Source organism: Lasioglossum baleicum, chromosome 3 (genome assembly GCF_051020765.1).
Source record: "Lasioglossum baleicum chromosome 3, iyLasBale1, whole genome shotgun sequence".
NCBI classification, from domain to species: Eukaryota; Metazoa; Arthropoda; class Insecta; order Hymenoptera; family Halictidae; genus Lasioglossum; species Lasioglossum baleicum.
Genome location: NC_134931.1, coordinates 17,233,789 through 17,254,862, shown reverse-complemented (window position 1 = coordinate 17,254,862; position 21,074 = coordinate 17,233,789). Strand labels below are relative to the sequence as shown.

Here is a 21,074-nt window from a genome sequence, read left to right as displayed (position 1 = left end):
TATTTGGAATCTTTCGCGGGGGTCGTTCTCTTTTGAAACTCGAATCAGTCGTCGTCGAGAGTGTTTAGGACTCGATTACCTGTGTGCTCTGTGTTCAGGAATCGCCGCCGCTGTCGCCGGAGCACCTGCCGTCGTACCAGAACAGCTTGATCGAGCAGCTGATTCGACAGCAGCAGCAACAGACGGACGAGCGGACCAAAGAGTCGGAGGACAGCGCGTCGACGTTGAAAGCACCTCCGCCGATACCGTCGCACACTCCTCAGCAGCAACCACAGCCGCAGCAACAGCCCCAGGCGAGCAGTGTGTTCTCGACAACGACGTCCTCGTCGACGTGTTCATCGCAGACCTCGCAAAAATCCGGGCGGAACGCATCTTCGCCGGCGCATGTACCCGAGGACCGGAAGCAATGGATGCAGGAGACGATGAAGGACTGCGCGAAGAAGATGGAGGGTTTGTGCGTGCGGGGGCAACAGTCGACGCCGGTCAAGCTGACCGAGGCGTACTCGAGCCACGTGTGGAGCGAGACGGAGCACATCTACGAGACGATACCGGAGTCGGACAGCGAGCCGATCTACTCGTCGCCGTACGAACACCAACATTGGACCCAGAACAATCATGGGACAGCGACCACGTCGACGACCACGGCGACTACGACCACCCAGCAGACCCAGGGGAATCAGACCAGATGGCACTCGTCGTCGAAGAGCAACAGCTCCGGCGAGGAGAAGGACAGTTCGAGCGCGTACAACACCGGCGAGTCTTGCAACAGCAACCCGCTCACGCTCGAGCTGCACCAGGCCGAAAGAGATCACCATAGAAGCACGCTGGTCCTCTGCCCTCCAAAAACACCGACCATCATGCAACAGCAACAACAACAGCAGAGACTCGGCTGCACTTGTCCTATATCCGCTACCAATAAGCCAACCATCGCCAAGAGCCAGCAGAGCAGACGCGGCTCCAGCTCCAGCCACCATCACAGGGACCGTGCGGATCCTACCGTCGCGTCTCTGCCAGCAGACACAATGTACACGAACATGGCGAACCTCCAGCAGACGATGCTCCTCCAACAGCAACTGTTCAAACAGGCCCTGAACCGACGGAACCTCACCACCACCCCTGCCAATCCCAAAGAGACCGCAGCCACAACGAAAAAGTCCAAGTCTCACGGCAACTTCCAAGCGCCGAATCTGACCCGGTACCAGTTCGTAGGCAGCCAACAGGTATGTACCTCGACCAGCTGGGTACCTCCGGAGGACAAGGGCAGTAATGATGTACAGATGGAATGGAAGGTGAAGAGAAGGGCCGACGGGAGCAGGTACATCGCCAGGAGGCCGGTGAGGAATCGGATTCTGAGGAACCGGGCGCTCAAGATATCCGAGGAACGAGCCGGACACAGCACGGAAGACGACACCATGTCCGAGATAAAGGTAACCGGCTCGAGCTCTTGTTCTTGAGAATGCTTCTCCCGGTCTGCGATCGTCTCTCAGACTGCGAACCTTTAGCAAAATCAAAGTCGTGTAATACAGTATGTACCATTTATAACGCATTATTATTTCTTGTCACCCTGTAAAGTTAGAAACGAATTTTTGTTTCACAATAAATGTTGGACATGACCTCCTAGTTGATGTTCACGCGTTACAGCTCGGCGTAATAAACTCCGAAACGCTTCTTGTAGCGTAATTTGGTTGACATTTTGCAAACTGCTCGGCGCAGTGGAGTAGTGGATTTATTAGGAACATTCTGACCTGGATACTTGTTCTCAACTAAGAACAGACTAATGCTTCATTTCAATACTGCGATGACTAAATAACAACAGACGAGAACCCTGCTGAGCAGTTAGTTTCGCCGAACAGCCGATGTGCGCGCAGAAACGTTCAAAATCAGGGTTGCGTTATTTATGGTACATACTTGTATAATCTCGTTTGATTCGCAGGTGGGTAGATACTGGACGAAAGAGGAGCGCAAGAGGCAGCTGGAACGTGCCCGCGAACGAAAACAAAGGCAGCAGGAGCTGATGTTGCAGCAGCAACAACAACAGCAACTCCAGTTACAGCAGACGAACGAGTTACTAAACAGCGAGCACCCGGACGAGAAAACGAAAAAGCCGCTGAACATCTTGGAGCTCAGTCACAAAAAGATGGCTCGTAAGAAGAACACTTTGGACGACTTCACCACCGTGCAGGAAATGCTGGTCCATGGAAACAGAGTGGGAGGTGCGGGTGGGCCGGGCGCCGGTGGAAAGCTGATGGGTCTGCTCTCGGTCACCACGGTCTGAAGAAGACACGATCAGAATCGAAGCTGCTCGCTGCAGTTTCCTGCAATCTTCTAGCGTGTTTGTGTTGCCCGTGAAATTAGGGCGAGTTCTACTACAGCGCGAGTCACGGAAACTTTCGCGTGAACGCGGTAGAGAACGAGGTCGAAACGATCGCGCTCCGATCGATTTGTAAATAGTTATTATACAATGACATATGTATACATATGATGAATGTATGTAGATTATTTTACACGAACCAAATCCTTCTCTGTGAATCGACGAATAGAACGAGAGTACGTACGCCTCTGTAGATATGTACAATAAATGTAACGATGTATACATCTCTGTGTAAATACTTCCGACTATCGGCCGGAAGAGGACGAACGATCTTGGCGAGGAGAGGAAGCAGTCGAATCGCAGTAACGAATCGTTCGAGATACACCGGCCAGAAAATTCTTATTCGAGCGTAGAGAAACAGTCGTATGAAAAGCTTGCATGTTTTTATTACGAAATTCAAAAATTTGCTCTCATCGATATATCTACCTATCCAATTACATAAACGATGCGTTGATATTTAAACTGCTCAGCACTTTCCGTTCCGGAATGTTCAGGTGCCGAACGTAAGCGGGAAAACAATGATGCGTCGAGAAGTTCAACAGAAAATCCCGCAGGTATTGACAAAGATTCAAATGGTAGATCGAGTCTTCCAGCAGCTCCGGATCCTCTTCTCCTTCCTCCGCTTCGTTCACAGCTTCCTCCAACACTGAAAACACATTCGTGTCCTAAATACCGCGAACCGAGGAACAACCATGAAGGATAACACGCGATAAGAGTATAAAACTGTACTCACGTAACATGTTTTCATAGCCGGGATCTAGGAAAGTATTGTTGTCTTCACCATCGTCATCGTCGTCGGATTCCTGTGCGTCAGAAATACAAACACACACATATACACTTACCGTCTAAGATTTTCACTTGCTAGTTGTTGTAAAATAAATATGAAATTGTTACTAACGTCCGACTCTTGATTCGCGGCGACCGCTTCCATGTCGTTCGACAGTTCGTTAATAATCAGCTTGAAGATCTTGGCCAACACCGGTATCGTGGTCCACTGATAAGGTTGCGACTCAGCTTTGCTCCTGGTCCTCACGCCTTCCTCGTTCCCTGTAGACGGCCACGAATTTTTACCAGGAGTTGCGGCAATGCAACGGTGAAAATCGGCAGACGCTGGTGCAGTGTAGTTGTGTAAGTGTTAAACACGCTTTCGGTCTACAAACCTGAGAATATTTGATCACCCTTCACGGTAATCTCGTTCAGCCGACTGTCGTCGTGAGTAACACCGTACTCGAGCATCTTGCACAGCGCTACCGTGGCCACCTTTCGGTCGTACCTGCCGAAAAACAAGTGCTGTCTACTGACCCACTCGGTCAACACGAACGCGAGAGCGCTCTGTCCTGTGGGGCCCGGCACGATCGACAAAAAGTTTAGGACGGCATCGAATTCCATGTTTATCAGATGGGCATATATCATCAGCAAACTCTGCGCCACAGTCAAGGTCTCTGTCCGTTGCATCTTGCTCAGCACGGCCTTCAGCAACAGGTCGAGATTCTCGCCCAGCGTGTCGCCTGCCTTCCTGATCAACGTCGTTACCAGCCGACCGACGAAAATGGCAGTGAACTCGCTCGACTGAAACATGCGGTAATTTAGCTGGACTCTTTAAAGAAACAATCAAGAAAGTATACACAATATTTCTTTGGATGATGTGACTTTCGTCTGTGCGGATGATGATACTCTTTTATCCCCACTATTAGGGGGTTCCCCCTTTCTTAATTTTAGCTATTTCGTTACGAAACCTTTACCAACTGATCCGTGAAATTTTTCTGATTAAAACTGATAAAAGTTTCGAATGCAAAGAAGGACAGCATGTGCACACGTCAAAGAAAGTAGTACCTCTACGCTTTCTGAGACTCCATACCCCCGGGGTTGTCACATCATCCGAAGGAATACTGTACTACGCTGTCAATAACAAACTCGAGAAAAACAAAGCCACCTGTGGATTCAGTAGCTGTGCAACTATCTGCAATATATACTGCAAGCCAGTTTGGCCATCGTTGTCGCGATGAACGGTGACTTGTCGTGCCGCGACGGACAGGTAGGTACGTATCACTTCGCCCCCGCTCTGCAAGGTTTCGTTGTCTTCCGAATTAAGAATACAGTGACACGCGGCAGGGAAAGCAGTCTCGACCAGCGCACTGCTTAAAGGTGTCGGCGAGTACTGTACCAGAACTTGCAGTACATCCAAAGCTACGTCTCTACACCTCTCTGGAAATGAAAGAAAGAGAAAGAAAGAGAGAGAGAGAGGGACAAATCGTTAACAACTTCGTTCAGATTTCAATTAACCCTGTTACGTTGTTGAGGTCTTCAACCCTAATCTACGTCATTAGTCTGGTGATCAACTTGTTAAACAAGGCTTACCGTCTCTCGACTTGTCCATAGACGTCACAGCCATCATGCTTGTCAGAATCGGTATCAAACGAGTCTGCAACGGTCCTATACAATCCGGGTTCTGCGTGAGACTCTTAAATATATCTTGACATAGGTCTAGAATTGTTGGATCGCTATAGAATTTCAAGAATATGGCGATAGTCAATGGACCGATTTTGCTTTCCACCGAAGCGGTGAACGCTTTATCCAGCTGTGAGAAAATAGAGAAAGAGACAGTTAGTTTTTAGAAGGAAAAGGTTCGGTAGCGTTCAGAGATGCAAGATATTATTACCGAGACGAGGACTTGGAAGGTTTCCATGACCAAAGTCAAAACCTCCGTGGACGGTTGACTGGCTAGATTGAAGAGTCCCTGGAATATTTCTGGCAAGTGGGATCGAATAATGCTGACCATCGCTCTGCTAGTTTCCGTGGTCGACGCTTCGCAGAACCAGTAGATCGCTTTCACCGCGCTGATTCGGATACAAGCGGGTTGATTCTCTTGCAAACCATTAACAGTTGCTTCGAGAAACTGGGAGCTTAACGCCGATGGCATAATCTCGGCATACTTGCCACCGACGCATAAACAGCGACCAAGAAGCAACGGCGGAGCTCCTAATAATTGCCATACGCGACTGTGAAAATTTACTAGCAGAGAAAAAAGGAAAGCGAAAGCTTTGCGTACCTGAATCGTTCAGAGTGGCTAAAACAACCGTTGCTAAGAATTGAATAATGTCGAACTGAAGCATCCCAGAGGCATACTTTTCTACGACAGCGGGTTTGACCTTGCTTAAAGCTAGAAACGAAGATTCTCGCAGTTTCCACCACGACTCGTTGTTATCGCCACAGCCGTTAGCGTTTTGCAGGGCAGTGGTTGCTTCGATGTGCCGAGTGATCACTTTGCACAGGGCATTAATTGTCTTTTCTGCGGAATAATTGACGAGAGCCTGCGTGAAAAATCAAGATGAGACGCGACTCAACTTCTCTTAACAAAATTCGAACGCTTTTTCGTGGTAACTCACCGCCAGAAGTTCTTGAGCAGATATACGAACGTTATAGGCGAACGCATCGTCGTCTTCTACAAACTGATTCGGACTCGTCGACCATAAGTCAATCTGATCTTCGGTTATCTGCATGAAAACGATCAGGTAGTACATAATATCTTCCAACAAATTATCTAAATGGTTCGAGAATCTCTTGCGGTCCACAATGATATTAACATACTCGAATATTGCGATGATCAAATTGTTAAAGTTAATGATCACGCCTGCAAACAGAGGGAGAGCGCAATTAAAACAAATCGAAACTCCGCACGGCAAAGTTTAACCGAAATTTACCTTCAGAGTCGACTTCTTCATCGTTCTCCTCTCTATCTCCGTTCACTGTTCTTTCTTGATAAATCTTTGCGCTTTGAGTTAAAGTTTTCCAAATGGGCGGCAGCATCTGTGGCAAGAAGCTCGACACATGCTTAGGTAGTTTAGTTACAAGGCAATTTATTGCTTTAATGACGTCCGTTTTCAGCCCACTGTCGCAGGTTGGCCCATCGGGCGCTTGCAGGCATTGAACAAACTTCTCGCAGAACATGGGAATGACTGGTTGCAGGTATTGTTCTGTAAATCCCTTTTGATACAGCTCTGTGGCAGCCACCAACGCCGTGATCGTGGTGAATATTTCAACCGCACGTCCACGAGTTCTAATAGAATATTGCTAAAAAGTAAATAAACATTATTACAATGATAACATCAACGATCACGAGGAGAACATACATTTTCACTTTGAAATATCCTATACATTTCTTGAAGAATAACTGGTCCCACATTAGGCAATTGGATATCAGTCAGGTCCGAAGTAAATTCAGTTAAAACTCTCATCGCTCCATGCACAGCATATTCGCTTTCCCCGCTTAAACAACTGACAAGTATATCAAACAAGCCTGGCCAATTTTCAGGCCAATCCCAGTGAGCAATGCCTGATATCGCGTACGCTACTGCTGTACGTACCTGGAACAAATTTATGCAACTTGTACAACCATTGCTAACTGCAGTACATTACATATATAAAAGTAAATTGTACCTACTTACTTTACTAATAGATTCTCTAAGTCCTAACGGCAACAATTCTTTAATTCTCTCTTTCGTCGCAGGCTTTATTTCCGGTGGTCTAAACTTTTCAGCCACAGAACACCAATGTGTTTCCACATATTGTTTCAATAATACGGAAGCTAGTTGCCTGATAGGTAAAAGTCCGTTAGGATTTACTACGAATTCGGTTAAATGAATGCCAAAGTCTTCCGTAACTTCTAACGCTTGAATTCTCTGCTCTGCCGCTTGACGCGTGTCTCGTTCGGGAGATAGAATACCAGTCAACGTTTCATACAAAGCCTCTCTTAGAGAGCCTTGCACATCAGATCCCATTGTACTCATTGCAATAATATTTGATCTCTTTACGTTGCACCTGTGAACATCGAAATGTTTAATTAAAAGACGTTATTAAAAGATGTTAGAGTAAAAAATGGGCACTAACCTGTGTACATATCTCTGTCGAGTATTTATCACGACGCTACTGAACCTATTCGAGGCTTTTACATTACAATGCCTTAATCTCCTAAGTTACGTTCCCTGTAAACATAATAATTAAATCAGAAATCGAAAACGGCGGAGCATGTTACGATTAAAAACATGCAGCGCCGAGACACACGTTAGGGGTTATCAAAAACCAGTTACTCGAACCATTAATTTTAATGAATTAACCGCGTTAATCACCGTGCAATTGAAATTATTCTGTACAGCGTGGAATTAAGATTAAAGTGAAATAAATGCGTGATACGTGTTATTCGTTGAATGTTACAATTCGATAAAGCCGGTTTCATAAAAAGACGAAGAAGGTTAAGGTAACGTACTTTAAATAAATACATACATGTAAATAAACCTACAATTTCTTCTTTCCCATGCTGCTAAGGACGTGCTTTAATTCCTATGTTTCCAATTCAATTTCAATATCTTTATAAATAATATAAAATTTATCATTCAATTCACACCACACACTATATTCTTTGCACACGACAGCACAAGAAGACGGCTGAACTGGCTGAAGACGGCACAGAGTACAGAGAAACTTGTAACTTGTAAGCAGTGATGAGATATCGTGCGCTTTACACGCGCATGCACGAAAATTTTAGCATCAGTAACCTACAAAGTTGAGCTAAAATAGGGTACCTTGGTCACCCCGCCGAATTTTGCAAAATTTTTTAAGATTTTATTTTGAAATGTAAACGTATAACGTGTGTGTGTTGTATTCAAATTTAATATGTATGTACATAGAATATATAATATATGAACTTCTGAATTCTTCCGGTACTTTCCTGCCAGTAATAGTTTCCCACTACTTTTCCCATAAACTTAGGACGTATTCAGATACATTCCTGGTCTTGGTCGTACATGCGCGACTTACACTTACTTAGTTGTAACTGGTTGTAACAGTGAGGTTGTAAGTTGTAAGTTTGTAAGTAGTAGTGGCACAAGCCACAACTTGCATAGGCGGGGTCAAAGAGTAGGGACACAACAAGAGGCGACACTGTCCCTTTAAATTGATTGTATAGGCACTCAGGAAATTTAAATATGCTTAGTTCGCGGCAAATATACATATAATAATTACAATCCTATTTATTTTAATTTAGAATGTACTATTTATTAACATTGGTTTTCGAAGTATTTATATTAATTTGACAAGGTTGAAAAGTTAAAAAAGAAGATATATATAGTAAAATGATAACTGTAGGAAATATATTTTAAAAACATACATTATATCGGAAAAAATGTTTTTACCGTTTTACAGCTTGGAAAATAATTCGAGTCCGCCGAGTTTATAAATAAATCATTTGTTTATTTCCGGTTCACATATGTTTTCTTATATGTGTCATTTACATTTGATGTCTCATTTACAATTTATTAAACAGTGTAAATACAACATTGGTGTCAGTATATGTGCAGCATGCACACACAATCGACACATATATTAGATTTCGACTAGCACCAATTGAATTGGTGTCTATAAATGTTTATTAATGTTCTCTTATAGGAAAAATAATTTAAATTCAAAAAATAATTTAACCCTATATCTTTCTTTAGACCTTTCGAACTCTTTGTGACGTGTGCTCTAGGTATATGCGTAATAGTTAACAAAATTCTGTAGATCGCTAGATACAGTATTTTACATACAAAAAACATAACAAAACAGGTACACTATATATAAGTATACTGTACTATAGGAGAGTAACATATCAAATAAATTAGTCATTCTGAAAGAAATTAGTTAAAAACTATATAACAATCTTCTTCGTAAAAATGATTATTTAAGAAAATCAGTGCTTAAACCTGCAATAGCGAATCTATTGGCAGTAATAAATTTATTTAAAAAATTTTCGGACGTCGTTATGCTGCGAGATCTTCCACCTTCTTTCCCGACAAGTTCATCAAGTCGGAATGAATTCTAAAATGCAATCTGGATTCGAGAAGATATCCGGTAAAATTTTTTCTGCAATCGTATAAAATAATTTCAATTAACGATCGGTTATTACTAGACAGCGGATTTAGGTGTAATTTAAAACAGTAAAAATATTAGAACGATTTAATTGTACTGTTATATTATTTTCAAATTTTTAAACATATTAAGAAAGAAAATGAATTTATATTCTACTCGAGTTTATTGCAATTCAGACAGAAAATTTTTATTTTGCATGAAGATCCGCTGCCTGGTTATTAAAAATACAGGAAATGAATAAAGAATAAAAAGGAGCTTACTTAGCATCTTCTAGAAACTCGATAGCAAGTGGAATGTTTCCTTGATCTTTCGCTAACAAAGCTAATTCTACTGTTGCGAAAGGAATTATATAAGTATCTTCCCTAATTGATTTGTCTAAAGCAAGAGCACGAGTTAAAGAATCCTCGGCCAATAACGGACGTTTTAATTGGCGTAAACAGGCGCCCTTCAAAAGTAACAGAAGCGCCTCGTTGTCTCCGTGAAATTCAGTTTTTCTGCAAATAAACGTTTCGATTGACATGATTGTCCAATTACGTGTAACAGTGGTCGTGTAATTGGTCAAACAAAACTTACGGGCCATTTTTCAGTTCTTTTTCAGCTTCCTCGATTTGTTTAAATATATTTAACATTAAGTCTTGCCGTTTGCCGATCGTTCGGAACAAATTCCACACGTACATAAGTTCGAACACAGGAAGAACTAGCTTATCTTTCTGAGCAAAATAACGTTCCGTTTTTTTAATAACAAACTTCTCCATTGGCCATGATTTTCCTGCTATGCGTTGCTTGAACGTAGGAGCTTGCATCATTAAAAGATCGATCAACTGTTTCTTTTCGCTTTTTGGTGGTGGTTTTTGCATAAGAAGTATTGCTGCTTTTTGATATAAATAAACGGTACGGGACCAGTTCGATTCCTTAACTAAACAGTTGGCGAACGTCGCAGCTTCTTCCCATTGTTGCAGAGAACAATGCGCCCACATCAACTCCCAGAAACAAAGGTGATGGAACTGAGGCCATAAATCTTGGCTCTTCCAAGATCTCGTGTACCATTCGATCGCAGTTTCAAAATTTCCTCTTATCAGTTCCAGCCTTCCCTTGAAAAACAAAAACCATACGCCGTTTGGATAAAGACCCAATTCTTCTTCCAACGCTTTCTCACACCACTCCAGGTCACCGTCCGTGTTGCTTAGGAAAACAGACACTAGTAGATTGTAAGATAAGAGGATCATTGCGCACAAAACGTGCCGTAATCCTCTTCTTTCGCTATATCCTGCATCTAACTCCGATAAACCATATTCCTGTTCAGAAAAGAAACAGATCGGATTATCGTTGCGCAAGCTTTTTCACGAAAGTCATTTATTACCTTATCGCCCGAAAAGCCTATAAACTCTAGCAGTTTGATAATTCTTGCTGGTAACAATGAGATCATCTAAAAAGAAACATTAAGATGCTGTTACATGGCCGTCGTGCTACTTAAACAACGTTATCCGACAGAGGTATATACCAAATTGAACGCTCCAATTCCTGTGCGAACACCGCTTTCGAAATGGATTTTGTGGACATCGTTCTCCCATTTACGATTATTCAAAATTGTTAGACATTCCCTGGAAACGGAGAACGCGCGTAAGACAACGTGAAAACTTGCCCATTAAAGAAATTTAGGTGGATAATTAGCAATCGGTTTTGTTTACTTATACGACAGAAAGCAGGCACGAATTTTCAATCCAGCTTTGACAAAGCTGACCAAAGTCTCGTCCTCCACAAACGTGAGCATCGACTTTAAAAGGAGTGACTCGGCATAACATAGTTCCGCATGCACTTCCTCTGTAATATTAAGTTTCCATCATTCATGCTTCTAACTCTCGGCCTGTCTTGTATAGTCAGCACTATACATATATAGATTATACTGTCACACGAATTTGTTGCTTCCTTTTTGCGTTTCGATAACCATTAGGCAAGAACTCTCTTTAAACATTATTTAAAATATAGCATTGTACTTGGGAGAGTCTAGTCTATCGGTTATGGAAACGCGAAAATGATGTTGGACAGTGTTATTACCGGATAGGGGTGATTTGTTAAAAGCTAACAATGTTGTGGTAACTTGATTTTGTAAAACACTAGAGACGAGCTTTTACAAACAAATATTTTTTACCAACTTTATCAACAAGTAATATGCAACAAGGTGGAACGAATAGTCATAAACGAGATATTATTCCTTACAACTGCTTAGCAACAAAATCCTACAGCTTTCGAGAATATTTGATTCACCTGGTCATGCGTGTTATTCATAAGGCAATCTGAAGTTCATTAAACATGCTGTATCATGTTAATAGATCCATGTCCATATACTTACGAATCGTGTAGGTGTCGTAATTAGTCTTCTTCACCATTTTACCAATATTTTGTGTTAGAGTAATGTGTTTGCGCTGCTTTGAACATAAGCTCATGCACTGTTTCACGGCTGCAGCTGCCTTCGCAATGTATTCCTAAACAGTATGTATCACCATATATTATCGGATAACATATCTTCCATATATTGCAGTTTATTGTTGATGTAGTACTTGTTCGAATGTAAGGATCGCCTCGAGAAACGCGAAAACACTTGTTCCTAACGAATGGTATATGCTGCTGGTTGCCCATGGTTCCATAATTTTTCTTGCTTTGTCGAAATCATTGTTAAAAAAGCAATTGATCGCTTTCTTCGCTTCCATTATTGCTGTATCCAAGTCCATGGAAGTAGGTCTGTGAACGAAAGGAGGTCATTTAATACATAAATATCAAATTAATTTGTATATAAATGTATATGTACTCATTTACGTGTGTAATAACTGTACACTTACTCCGGTATAGTTTCCTGGGCATCTTGAAACTAAAATATGAAAATTTAATACGGATATAAACAATTTAGATATTTTTGTTATTGTAATATATATAAAGATACACACCTCATCTTCTTCTATGTCTGACATCTTGGACGAATGTTTATATATGCTTAAAAAAGAAAGCACCGTCTATCATTCTATTGTGTATTAAACAGCTAGTATATGTTTAATACACATAGGATATTTTTTATTCTATTAAAAGGTATCACGTGTTGCAGCAGTTAGTTATACACTTTGCACATGCTCCGATCAGATCGTTTTATCTTAAAGAAACGATAATCATTCTAGGTGAAAGTTATTCTTTAACACAGATTTCTCAAGTGTGCTCCTTCAGTTTTAGGTCATTTCTTTTCCATTCCCACAATGGGAACACACTTCACTCCAGGCTTTCAGCATTTCATTCAATAGAATAAACTCTATTTAGATACAGATACAAATGTACGAGCAGAGTTCAAAGATTATGAACTAATCATAAATGCGATATGATAAACTCAAGTGTTTTCACTGATAATAAATAGAAAGCACGAAACGTGTAACTGCATGCACTCGAATGATCCAGTATGCATATCAAGTTTCAGAATATAATCATTCAACTTTAAATGGAATGTTCGATTGAATGTAAACAAAAAGAATAAAATGTTTCACCAATAATTACACTTCCGTACATGAACAGCATGCAATGTTTATTCAACGAACAATATAAAATTGTATATATACAATAAACAAATCATTATTTCACCCCCGTAATAGTTATGAAAAATATACCGATCGTTCGTCGAGTAGAAACGGTATACATACATATACGTGAGACATATATATATACGAAACAAAACAAAAACAAAATAATTCCTGCATTGTTGTGCAGAAGATCGAAGACACGAGAGAGAGTGACGAAAAAGAATTAAAAAGTAATCTGCAGTGAAGTGTCACGAAGAAAGCATAATCCAGTTAGAAAACGCCGATATGACAGACTTGGATGTCGGCGAGAGTGTACGACGAAACATAGTAAAAAAATTCAAATTGAATTAAACTATTGATCAATTCGGTTACAACTGTGTGTTTACAAACGAACACGGAACAAAATCCGCGACACTTTCTACTGAACCAATAAAAACTGCTCGTCTCGATGAAATAACTTACCATGAATCCGTGAAACCAGTAAACGTCAATTGTCAGGCGAATCGAATCGAGTGCAAAAATTGGAAAGTCCAACGCACAGAGTACGTCAGTACATTTACGACGATGAAACTCCGGTCTTTTTTCGAAACTAGTTTCCAGCGCGCATGCGTGCCTAAGTGGTGCACTACAGTGAACGTAGCTTTACAGAAAATCGTAGTATCGATATCTGAACGGGAGCAACATTTAAAATGAGCCTGATACCGCGATACGTAGGAGTTACCTTAGATGTAACGATCTTTTACGTGAAGAGTTTCTGATCGGTAGAGGTTGTGTTTATTGCTCAAGATTTATATGTATATATTATAATGCGAAATAATAGAGTAAAAATAGTTTGGAATCGTTGCTTACACACATGGCAAAGTGAGACGTGGACGATCATGGACGATCGACTGTGATTGACTGTGATCGACTGGCAAGCAACCGATTATGCGGTTATCAACGTACGTACAATACTAGTCTACATACATCATAGAACATAATACACGCCTATCCCACTTCGACTACATAAATGTTACGAACTTGGACCGATTAGAGTGGGATAACCAATTGCCTTTTGTGTAAATACACGTGACTTCATCCACAGTGGTGCTTAACATTGTCACGTAACAGCTGACGCATCAATCGTGTCTTACCGCACTTGCAAAGCATTCTTGTATCATCAGGAAGTTCTTACATCAGACCAATGTGATTCAAACGAGCAATTTTCAACTTTTCCCTAGCAAAAATCTTCTCAATTAGAGCACACTACGTTTTTAAGGACTAATATTTTTGAGACACCTTGTATATACTCTACGCAGAGTCCCACTTCTACCCTGCCCCTTCCACGACGCTATTCCCCCACTCTTCCGCCACGGCTCGTTCACGTGACTCGTTTCGTCTCTGTCGTGCATGTGACACTGTCACGTGACTAATCCGGTACTGGCAGAGAAGGGTTAACTTTTTTTCCCTCGATCCGAGTCAATTCCCCTGATCAAGCGACACTAAATAACTCTACGTATTCATAATTTTGTGAATTGCTGAGCTTTGTATCTACTCTTGGTGGTGTAATACTTACCACTAGACTGTGAAAGTTTATGCAATTTGCAAATTTTCGAGATCACTTTTAAGTGTAGTAGCCTTTGTACAATAGATCTGAAATATATCAAAATTTGACTAAATTCAAGCCAAAATGCAGAAAAGATCCGCAGTATAGTTACCACGCTTATCAATTATGCACTTCGATTGGAAAAAATTTCAGAAAAGTGGTATTATCACGAGCAGAAATGATGAAAACATAATCCACAAATAATGATAAGCAGATAGCGGATGTTTATGCGAAATACGAATTTTATACCTGAATTGGAACAAATTGAAGTGATATAGAAAATTATTCTTAGGTTGAACACAATATAACAGTATTTTTAAATTCTTCCAAAGTTGCTACTGTTTTGAATTACACCTATATATATTCATCTTTGTCATAAATGCATCAAATCCACTGTCTAATAATTAACAAGTAATGAGCGTCACTGTTACTCACGTGTTACCGTCCACATTTTTGTTGTGGGTTCTCAACTTGGAAAATTATGCAACGGGATAATTGCATTGTTCGTTTATGTTTTTCAAGATCCAAACGCGGGAAATATGCTAAAAACAAAAAAGCATTTTGTAACGCGTGGCGGCTCATTGAACGAATCTATTTGTGCAATTAAAAATAAAATTAACATAATTATCCCGTTCATGGCAATCTTGTTATTTCCGTAGTAAATATCTGAGAAAATTTACATGTACGCTTTAATTACGAGGGAGTGCCTCGAGCCTAAAAAAAAGTAAGATGTAAGGCAAAAATACTAGGTTATGGAGTTTATTATATTTTACGATGAAATTGTAGAAACGTTCTTTGTAATCGTTTCTTCTTAATTGAATTTTTCTGACATTCGCGGGAAACCATATTACATAGTAATAGAGAATCGTTAAAAATATCTTTGACCATATATGTAAAAGGTTTGCTTTTTTACAAGTATTTTTACATTGAAATCGAACTCGTTGCATTGCAACTATTCGGGAAGCGCGAATGTTAACATCCATAGATACGCGAACAACGCAGTAAACAATAACGTACAATTTTCGAGGTGTAATTAAAGTACAAGTATGCAGATTATAGCACACATACACGGTGCAAATTTAATCTGGCCATTTCTTCGGTGGCAGCACCAGTAAATAGCTTGTCATACGTCAAAAACAGTGAACGTTTACCACAGAAGGTTTAGGTTTAGCCGTTGCGTATTGCATTGTAGATTCGGTAAATTTAGAAGCCAATCGTCTATTACTCTCATACTCAGGCTGCATGATCATTTCCTGAAGAAAATTGTTGGAGTCTCGAACGCGGAACCAATACTTGTTTCATGTATGCAGTAATCCATAATCCTAAAGGTTGTAGAACGATTTAAATACTTCTGTAGCTTCCTCGACGTTGACGTAATTATACGATTACGTAAATATTCCTGGCCGTAGGAATATTATTTTCCCGCTTTCTTTTTGTTTATTGTGATATCCAGGTACTTATGACGTGTAACATAACCTACTTAGAACGAACGATACCAAGGTGTACGAGTTCATAGTATCATTAGCATCTTCTCCCTATTTCCGAGTATATTACGCGGACGTCGATGACGTACTGTTAAGTTTGATCACCGTTCGTTTTTCGTTAAAAGGTACTGTAATCAAAGATCATTATATGTACATATATGCTCTTATGTAAATATTTGGAAATGCTGGCTCTTTTACCAACGACGACTGCAAAGACAATTCATGTTGTAAGTTTACCTTTATGCATTGAAAAGCAATACCAGTCGGAAGAACGATCCAGTTATGTAATTGTATTAATGTTCATTATTTTAATAACTGGTTTCGATACCACAATACGATCGGCATAATTTGACGTAACTACCAATGAAAAAATGCAAGCAGTGTCAATAACACGGATTCTTTTTTCAGCAATCGTTCACAAGGGAATGAGGAACTTGTATCGCTTCTTCAATTATCTTGGAAAAGTGGCAGGTGCCAGTTAACATAATTTCCAATAATTATGGAAAATCAAAGTCATCATGGCCAAACTTATCAGACTCATCAATCCTTCTGGAGGAAGAATACTCATGCTGTACCAGGCAGGTATGTGTGCTGTCATATTATCATTAGGGATGGGATAAAGTTCAATGTCCGAGTTTCGTTTCGTAAGTTTCAAATGCTGCTTCGAAAGTAATACGATTTCAAGAAATATACTTGCATTTTACAGATCACACGCTTGCAAGGAATAGAGAACTTCACGCCGGAATCTGCAGAGTATACCATTTAAACGAGAACATCTAAATGTCTTGAGATTCTATAAGAATATCAATGATGTTGACAAGAATTCTTTCTTCAAAAATCAAGTGTAAAGAAGATCTTTAGGTGTTCCCATTTAAATGCTACTTAAAAGAGTATAGCTTTTCGTTTTCTTGTTAGGCTCGAATCTACTTGTAATATACTTTATCCCATCTCTGATTATCGTACGATTTACGAGGATAGTTTCGCGAGAGCAGTTATGTATTTATACATATGTTAAATGTGTATAAAAAGACCAAGTCCAAAACAAGATGGTAAGCATGGTAAAATGGGTGGTACAACGCTCATGTCTGGTAGTTCAACGAACGCAGTGTCCACCAGTGGAGGCATGTCGAGCAGTAGCGGGGGATCTACGTCTTTCCAAGACTTTCAAGAAAGTATCGACGACGCTTGGGATTCGGGAGACGACGAATTCTGCACGGTTTCCGATGTAAAGATATCGAAGCGAGTTAGCCACTCGGCTGCCATCAGTGTGATTAACAGCCATCGATCGAGAAAGTCCTATTTAGAGTCCGGGACAAATTCAAAGCCGTCTCAACGGGTCCAAGAAATAATACCCGAAGAGAAAAAGGCGGAAGCACTCCAAAGATTAGCTGTTCAACCTTTGCACTTGCGGAACGCTAATTTGTCTATGCATTCGCATGTGAACAACACTCAACATTCCACAGACGACACAGACATTAAATATGGCATTTCCCCGCAACATAGACCAACTCTCCCAGGCAGGCCTCAGCCGTTAAGGCAAACGAATGCTCCTACCAAATTTTTTATACCTTCTAAGGAACAAGGTGCATACGGTACAATATCTTCTGCTGCCTCTCTCTCTTCGTTTGTGCTCAATTTCGATTTATTGGTGCTTGTAGATGGTGAAAGTAAAGTAGATAAGTTTCAATCCCTTTTGGAGGCTTCTGTATTAAACTTAGATGAATTGAGGCAGCTGTCTTGGTCAGGTGTGCCCGCAAGATTGCGTTCCGTTACATGGAGGTTGTTGTCTGTAAGTACGAAAGTACTTCTTCGTTGTGCATGAAAATCTCGTCGCAAAAGTAAAACTGATCTACTTCCTTCGACGTGTAGGAGTATTTGCCAGCTAATATAGAACGGAGGCAAAGCGTATTAGAACGTAAACGACTCGATTACTGGAATTTAGTGAAACAGTATTATGATACTGAGAGAGACGAAGGATTTCAAGATACATATCGTCAGATTCACATCGACATTCCGAGAATGTCTCCTCTTGTTTCGTTATTTCAGCAAACAACAGTACAACTAATCTTTGAGAGAATACTCTACATATGGGCGATTCGTCATCCTGCATCCGGATACGTCCAAGTATGTGGAAATGATCTGGACTTATAGGAGATGCGAATGTAGATCGGACTAAACCGTTTATTTCTCTAGGGGATGAACGATCTAGTGACACCGTTCTTCCTGGTATTTCTGCAAGAGGCAGTTCCAGTGTCCGCATGGCAAGATTTAGAGAATTACGATGTCGCTTCATTGCAGAAAGAACAGAGGGACATTATAGAGGCGGATAGCTTTTGGTGCTTGTCCAAGTTTCTCGATGGTATACAAGATAATTATATCTTTGCTCAATTAGGCATTCAGCATAAAGTGATCCAGCTGAAGGAGCTTATACAGAGAATAGACGGTATGAGCCTGTTTTGTTAACTCCTCAGCGATGAAGGACGCGCGTCTCTTTATCACACGCGGAATGGAGTTAACAGTCGAAACGAAAATAAGCCTAATATAAACGTGGAAAAGATAAGATAGATGGAAAAGAAGAAATCAAAGTGGCCGTCGCTGAGGGGTTAAGTACGAGCATTGCTTTCGTCCGGTTTGCTTTACGATCTCCGTGTTCTTTCAGCGCCGTTGCATCAGCATCTTCATAAACATGGTGTAGATTATTTGCAGTTCTCGTTTCGGTGGATGAATAACTTGCTAACCAGGGAGATCCCTCTCCATTGCACGATCCGACTATGGGACACTTATCTGGCGGAATCCGACCGGTTCGCCTCGTTTCAATTGTACGTTTGCGCCGCGTTTCTTCTTCGTTGGAGGCGTCATCTGCTTTTACAACCCGACTTTCAAGTGAGCATCATAAAACCGGCCTGTCATTTAAATAGAACTACTAGATCCCTATTTCACGTGTATTTAAATATTGTATATGTACACGTACTTCAGTACGTGCCATTTTAAGTAACTTCTTTTGGGATAACAAAATTCATAGCTGTTGGAAAACACCATTCTGGAGCAACTGCTGTTGCTGATATGTTTAAATATTTTCTTTCCGGTTCTACAATTCTCAGATGTTGCAGGCTTCGAATTGTAAATTAAATCTGAAATGTCTGCTTAAAGATACGACAATACCATTCGATCCCATTATTAAAAATGATGTTTAAATTTATTCGATACATAAATTAATATCAATGTTCTAAAAATTACACAAATTAAAATGAGGATGCATTAATGCACGTGTACTTAAAATGACATATACTAAAGTACATTTATGTAAATACACGTGTACACGTGTGTTACTAATACACGTTCAAAACCACGATCTCTAGTAAATATCTCGATTTTCGCCGTAAAACCTTCTAAGGTAAAAGGAGAGGAAAGACTGATCGTTTCTTTTATCCAGGGACTGATGTTAATGCTACAAAACCTGCCTACTCAAAATTGGACAGACTCCGAGATAGGTATATTGGTCGCGGAAGCGTACAAGTTAAAGTTCACGTTCGCCGACGCCCCGAATCACCTGCAGGCACACGATACCAGGTGACCATTTTGTAACGCGTCCAGATAACGGTATCGCAATAGTGGCCAAATGACTTTGGCACAAACGGTTTTGTGCTGAGTTGTTCCTCCTGTGTTACGGTCGTTATGTATATTATACAACTACATGATCCACGATCGCCTTCGGTTGTTCTGAACCCGATTATTTTCTATCACACTCTCTTTGGTCGAAGATAGCTCTATATATTTTCGTTACGTTTTGCGACAATTATACCAATATTTATAGATTTTATTATTATTATTATTATTATTTCTATTTTTTCTTTTTGATTGGTAAGCAGAATTATAGTGATCGATAGATGTTTTTTTCGCCGTCTTTCGGCTTGCCAAAGACGTAGGTGCAAGCTGTGACACGAGAAATGCAACGCGAATCGATTGCCGTATACGATCCGCGTTACGTTTATATAGTATGTTTCGAATTATTATACACAGATAATATATATATACACATATATATATATAAGCGAAAAAAGTTTTATAAATCAACTGCGACTACATGGTTGTTCTTTTATGCGAACTGTACACAAATCCGGTATGTACTCGAGCGATAAGATTTTCTTTTCCCAGATCGAGCATCCTTTCCATATAATGCAATTTACACACCGCGCTGTTTTTTCACTGTTACTTTTCTGCTTCGTATAAGTATAATATTCAACATACACAAAGGATAGTGTTTCCGTTTTGTATTAATTGCTGGTATTTTAGACTCTCAGAAGATGTGAACATCGCGCGTTGTTTAGAAACCGGAATCTCGCGTCGAAACTTCGACGCAGTGTTTTGCCATGCTTACGCATTGCCATAGTGTATAACGAGGAATGAAAGAAGGTTTCGAAAGACCTTTCAGAATATCTGTATGTTAAATATTCTTAGTCATTTTGTAGCCGTCTCGCCGTACGGTCGTGAGACACGATATTTTATTCGTTGTTGAAAAGGACTAAAGTATACCGGTTGATAATTAAAGTTTCGAAGAAGGACCAATCAAATGATGTATAAAGAAATTGCTCGTTACGTGCGACGGATTAAATCGATCTGTTCAATGTTGTTATGCTTCTTTCTGGATAAAAATTCGTTCGGGGAAACGTTTTGTTTATCATTCGTCGACTGGAATTGTTTCATTGCAAATTTGTACAAGATTGAAAGAAAAGCACGAGAGGATGCGTATAGCGTCGTTAACTAATAAAAAAAGAGACTGGTTCTATCTCACCCATGCGTGTACACCATACCCCCGTCACGGATCGTTTTTAAATAAAAACTCTAACAGGATACTATTTTACAAGTAATGTAATGTTAACTACATCAAAACTTACAACATATGGCACATTACTCTACGTTACCGATGCGACACTGCGTAAAGATACGTCTCTTAAATACTTATTATCAAAAGGTGAGTGCTCCGTTCCCGTCGATACACATTTTTTTGGTATAGCATGTCAAATAAATAAAAAAAAAAAAGAAAAAACATGTGTGGCGGCGATTTATGATCTAATCTGTATTCTCGTTGCTATCTCAGTTGTCGTCGACGTCGATCTGCCCGTAGTCGAAGCTCAGCGGCTGTAAGGATGTCAGCGAATCGTTGAACGCATCCT

General features: G+C 40.4%; 5 protein-coding genes across 20 annotated transcripts in view; 2 read left to right on the top strand and 3 right to left on the bottom strand.

The window, feature by feature from the left end:
• Slip1 (SLo interacting protein 1) overlaps positions 1-3,268 on the top strand; it is a 160,630-nt gene extending 157,362 nt beyond the window's left edge. For both annotated transcript variants that reach the window (XM_076420690.1, XM_076420689.1), the window contains exons 6-7: positions 99-1,427; positions 1,934-3,268. In XM_076420690.1, the coding sequence (XP_076276805.1) occupies positions 99-1,427; positions 1,934-2,275 (1,671 nt within the window). In that variant the 3' untranslated portion in view covers positions 2,276-3,268. The remainder of the gene's footprint in view (positions 1-98; positions 1,428-1,933) is intronic.
• Ipo9 (Importin 9) lies at positions 2,733-8,154 on the bottom strand. Of its 2 annotated transcripts, none has more exons than XM_076420685.1 (14): positions 7,652-8,154; positions 7,259-7,353; positions 6,817-7,189; positions 6,502-6,735; positions 6,073-6,442; positions 5,758-6,002; positions 5,421-5,682; positions 5,031-5,350; positions 4,730-4,949; positions 4,305-4,576; positions 3,532-3,940; positions 3,270-3,418; positions 3,105-3,174; positions 2,733-3,017 (listed from the first exon to the last, which is right to left on the bottom strand). In XM_076420685.1, the coding sequence occupies exons 3-14, from the start codon at positions 7,156-7,158 to the stop codon at positions 2,806-2,808; spliced, it is 3,105 nt and encodes a 1,034-aa protein (XP_076276800.1). In that variant the 5' UTR covers positions 7,159-7,189; positions 7,259-7,353; positions 7,652-8,154; the 3' UTR covers positions 2,733-2,805. The 2 variants fall into 2 exon arrangements, with proteins under 2 accessions (XP_076276800.1, XP_076276801.1); XM_076420686.1 differs by having other exon boundaries at positions 7,668-8,154.
• Positions 8,155-8,596: 442 nt separating this feature from the next.
• On the bottom strand, positions 8,597-14,179 carry LOC143207339 (tetratricopeptide repeat protein 39B). 6 transcript variants are annotated; one of them, XM_076420715.1, is made up of 11 exons: positions 13,965-14,179; positions 12,217-12,262; positions 12,112-12,140; positions 11,833-12,013; positions 11,625-11,757; positions 10,963-11,095; positions 10,776-10,875; positions 10,635-10,700; positions 9,848-10,569; positions 9,535-9,768; positions 8,597-9,268 (listed from the first exon to the last, which is right to left on the bottom strand). In XM_076420715.1, the coding sequence occupies exons 2-11, from the start codon at positions 12,238-12,240 to the stop codon at positions 9,166-9,168; spliced, it is 1,725 nt and encodes a 574-aa protein (XP_076276830.1). In that variant the 5' UTR covers positions 12,241-12,262; positions 13,965-14,179; the 3' UTR covers positions 8,597-9,165. The 6 variants fall into 6 exon arrangements, with proteins under 6 accessions (XP_076276830.1, XP_076276828.1, XP_076276829.1 ...); XM_076420713.1 differs by lacking the exon at positions 13,965-14,179 and adding an exon at positions 13,681-13,865; XM_076420714.1 differs by lacking the exon at positions 13,965-14,179 and adding an exon at positions 13,685-13,865.
• Tbc1d22 (TBC1 domain family member 22) lies at positions 13,283-20,947 on the top strand. Of its 8 annotated transcripts, none has more exons than XM_076420727.1 (9): positions 15,359-15,744; positions 16,116-16,127; positions 16,309-16,482; positions 16,930-17,483; positions 17,559-17,689; positions 17,770-18,024; positions 18,094-18,343; positions 18,560-18,783; positions 19,334-20,947. In XM_076420727.1, the coding sequence occupies exons 3-9, from the start codon at positions 16,400-16,402 to the stop codon at positions 19,472-19,474; spliced, it is 1,638 nt and encodes a 545-aa protein (XP_076276842.1). In that variant the 5' UTR covers positions 15,359-15,744; positions 16,116-16,127; positions 16,309-16,399; the 3' UTR covers positions 19,475-20,947. The 8 variants fall into 8 exon arrangements, with proteins under 8 accessions (XP_076276843.1, XP_076276844.1, XP_076276842.1 ...); XM_076420725.1 differs by having other exon boundaries at positions 15,360-15,613; positions 16,026-16,127; XM_076420723.1 differs by having other exon boundaries at positions 15,360-15,744; positions 16,026-16,127.
• Apoltp (Apolipoprotein lipid transfer particle) overlaps positions 20,752-21,074 on the bottom strand; it is an 18,388-nt gene continuing 18,065 nt past the window's right edge. For both annotated transcript variants that reach the window (XM_076420658.1, XM_076420656.1), the window contains exon 25: positions 20,752-21,072. In XM_076420658.1, the coding sequence (XP_076276773.1) occupies positions 20,995-21,072 (78 nt within the window). In that variant the 3' untranslated portion in view covers positions 20,752-20,994. The remainder of the gene's footprint in view (positions 21,073-21,074) is intronic.

Excerpts from the sequence above, each read along its gene's own strand:
- Tbc1d22 (XM_076420728.1), top strand. The coding sequence starts at position 16,400 with ATGGAAAATCAAAGTCATCATGGCCAAACTTATCAGACTCATCAATCC. Across the intron at positions 17,484-17,558 it reads TATACCTTCTAAGGAACAAG|ATGGTGAAAGTAAAGTAGAT; the intron begins GTGCATACGGTA and ends TGGTGCTTGTAG. Across the intron at positions 18,025-18,093 it reads CTGCATCCGGATACGTCCAA|GGGATGAACGATCTAGTGAC; the intron begins GTATGTGGAAAT and ends TTATTTCTCTAG.
- Ipo9 (XM_076420685.1), bottom strand. The coding sequence starts at position 7,158 with ATGAGTACAATGGGATCTGATGTGCAAGGCTCTCTAAGAGAGGCTTTG. Across the intron at positions 5,351-5,420 it reads AGCCACTCTGAACGATTCAG|GAGCTCCGCCGTTGCTTCTT; the intron begins GTACGCAAAGCT and ends GGCAATTATTAG. Across the intron at positions 3,175-3,269 it reads CCGCGAATCAAGAGTCGGAC|GAATCCGACGACGATGACGA; the intron begins GTTAGTAACAAT and ends TCTGACGCACAG.
- LOC143207339 (XM_076420710.1), bottom strand. The coding sequence starts at position 12,953 with ATGTATGTATACCGTTTCTACTCGACGAACGATCG. Across the intron at positions 12,141-12,216 it reads CAGACATAGAAGAAGATGAG|TTTCAAGATGCCCAGGAAAC; the intron begins GTGTGTATCTTT and ends TTCATATTTTAG. Across the intron at positions 9,769-9,847 it reads AAAGAACTGAAAAATGGCCC|AAAAACTGAATTTCACGGAG; the intron begins GTAAGTTTTGTT and ends GTTTATTTGCAG.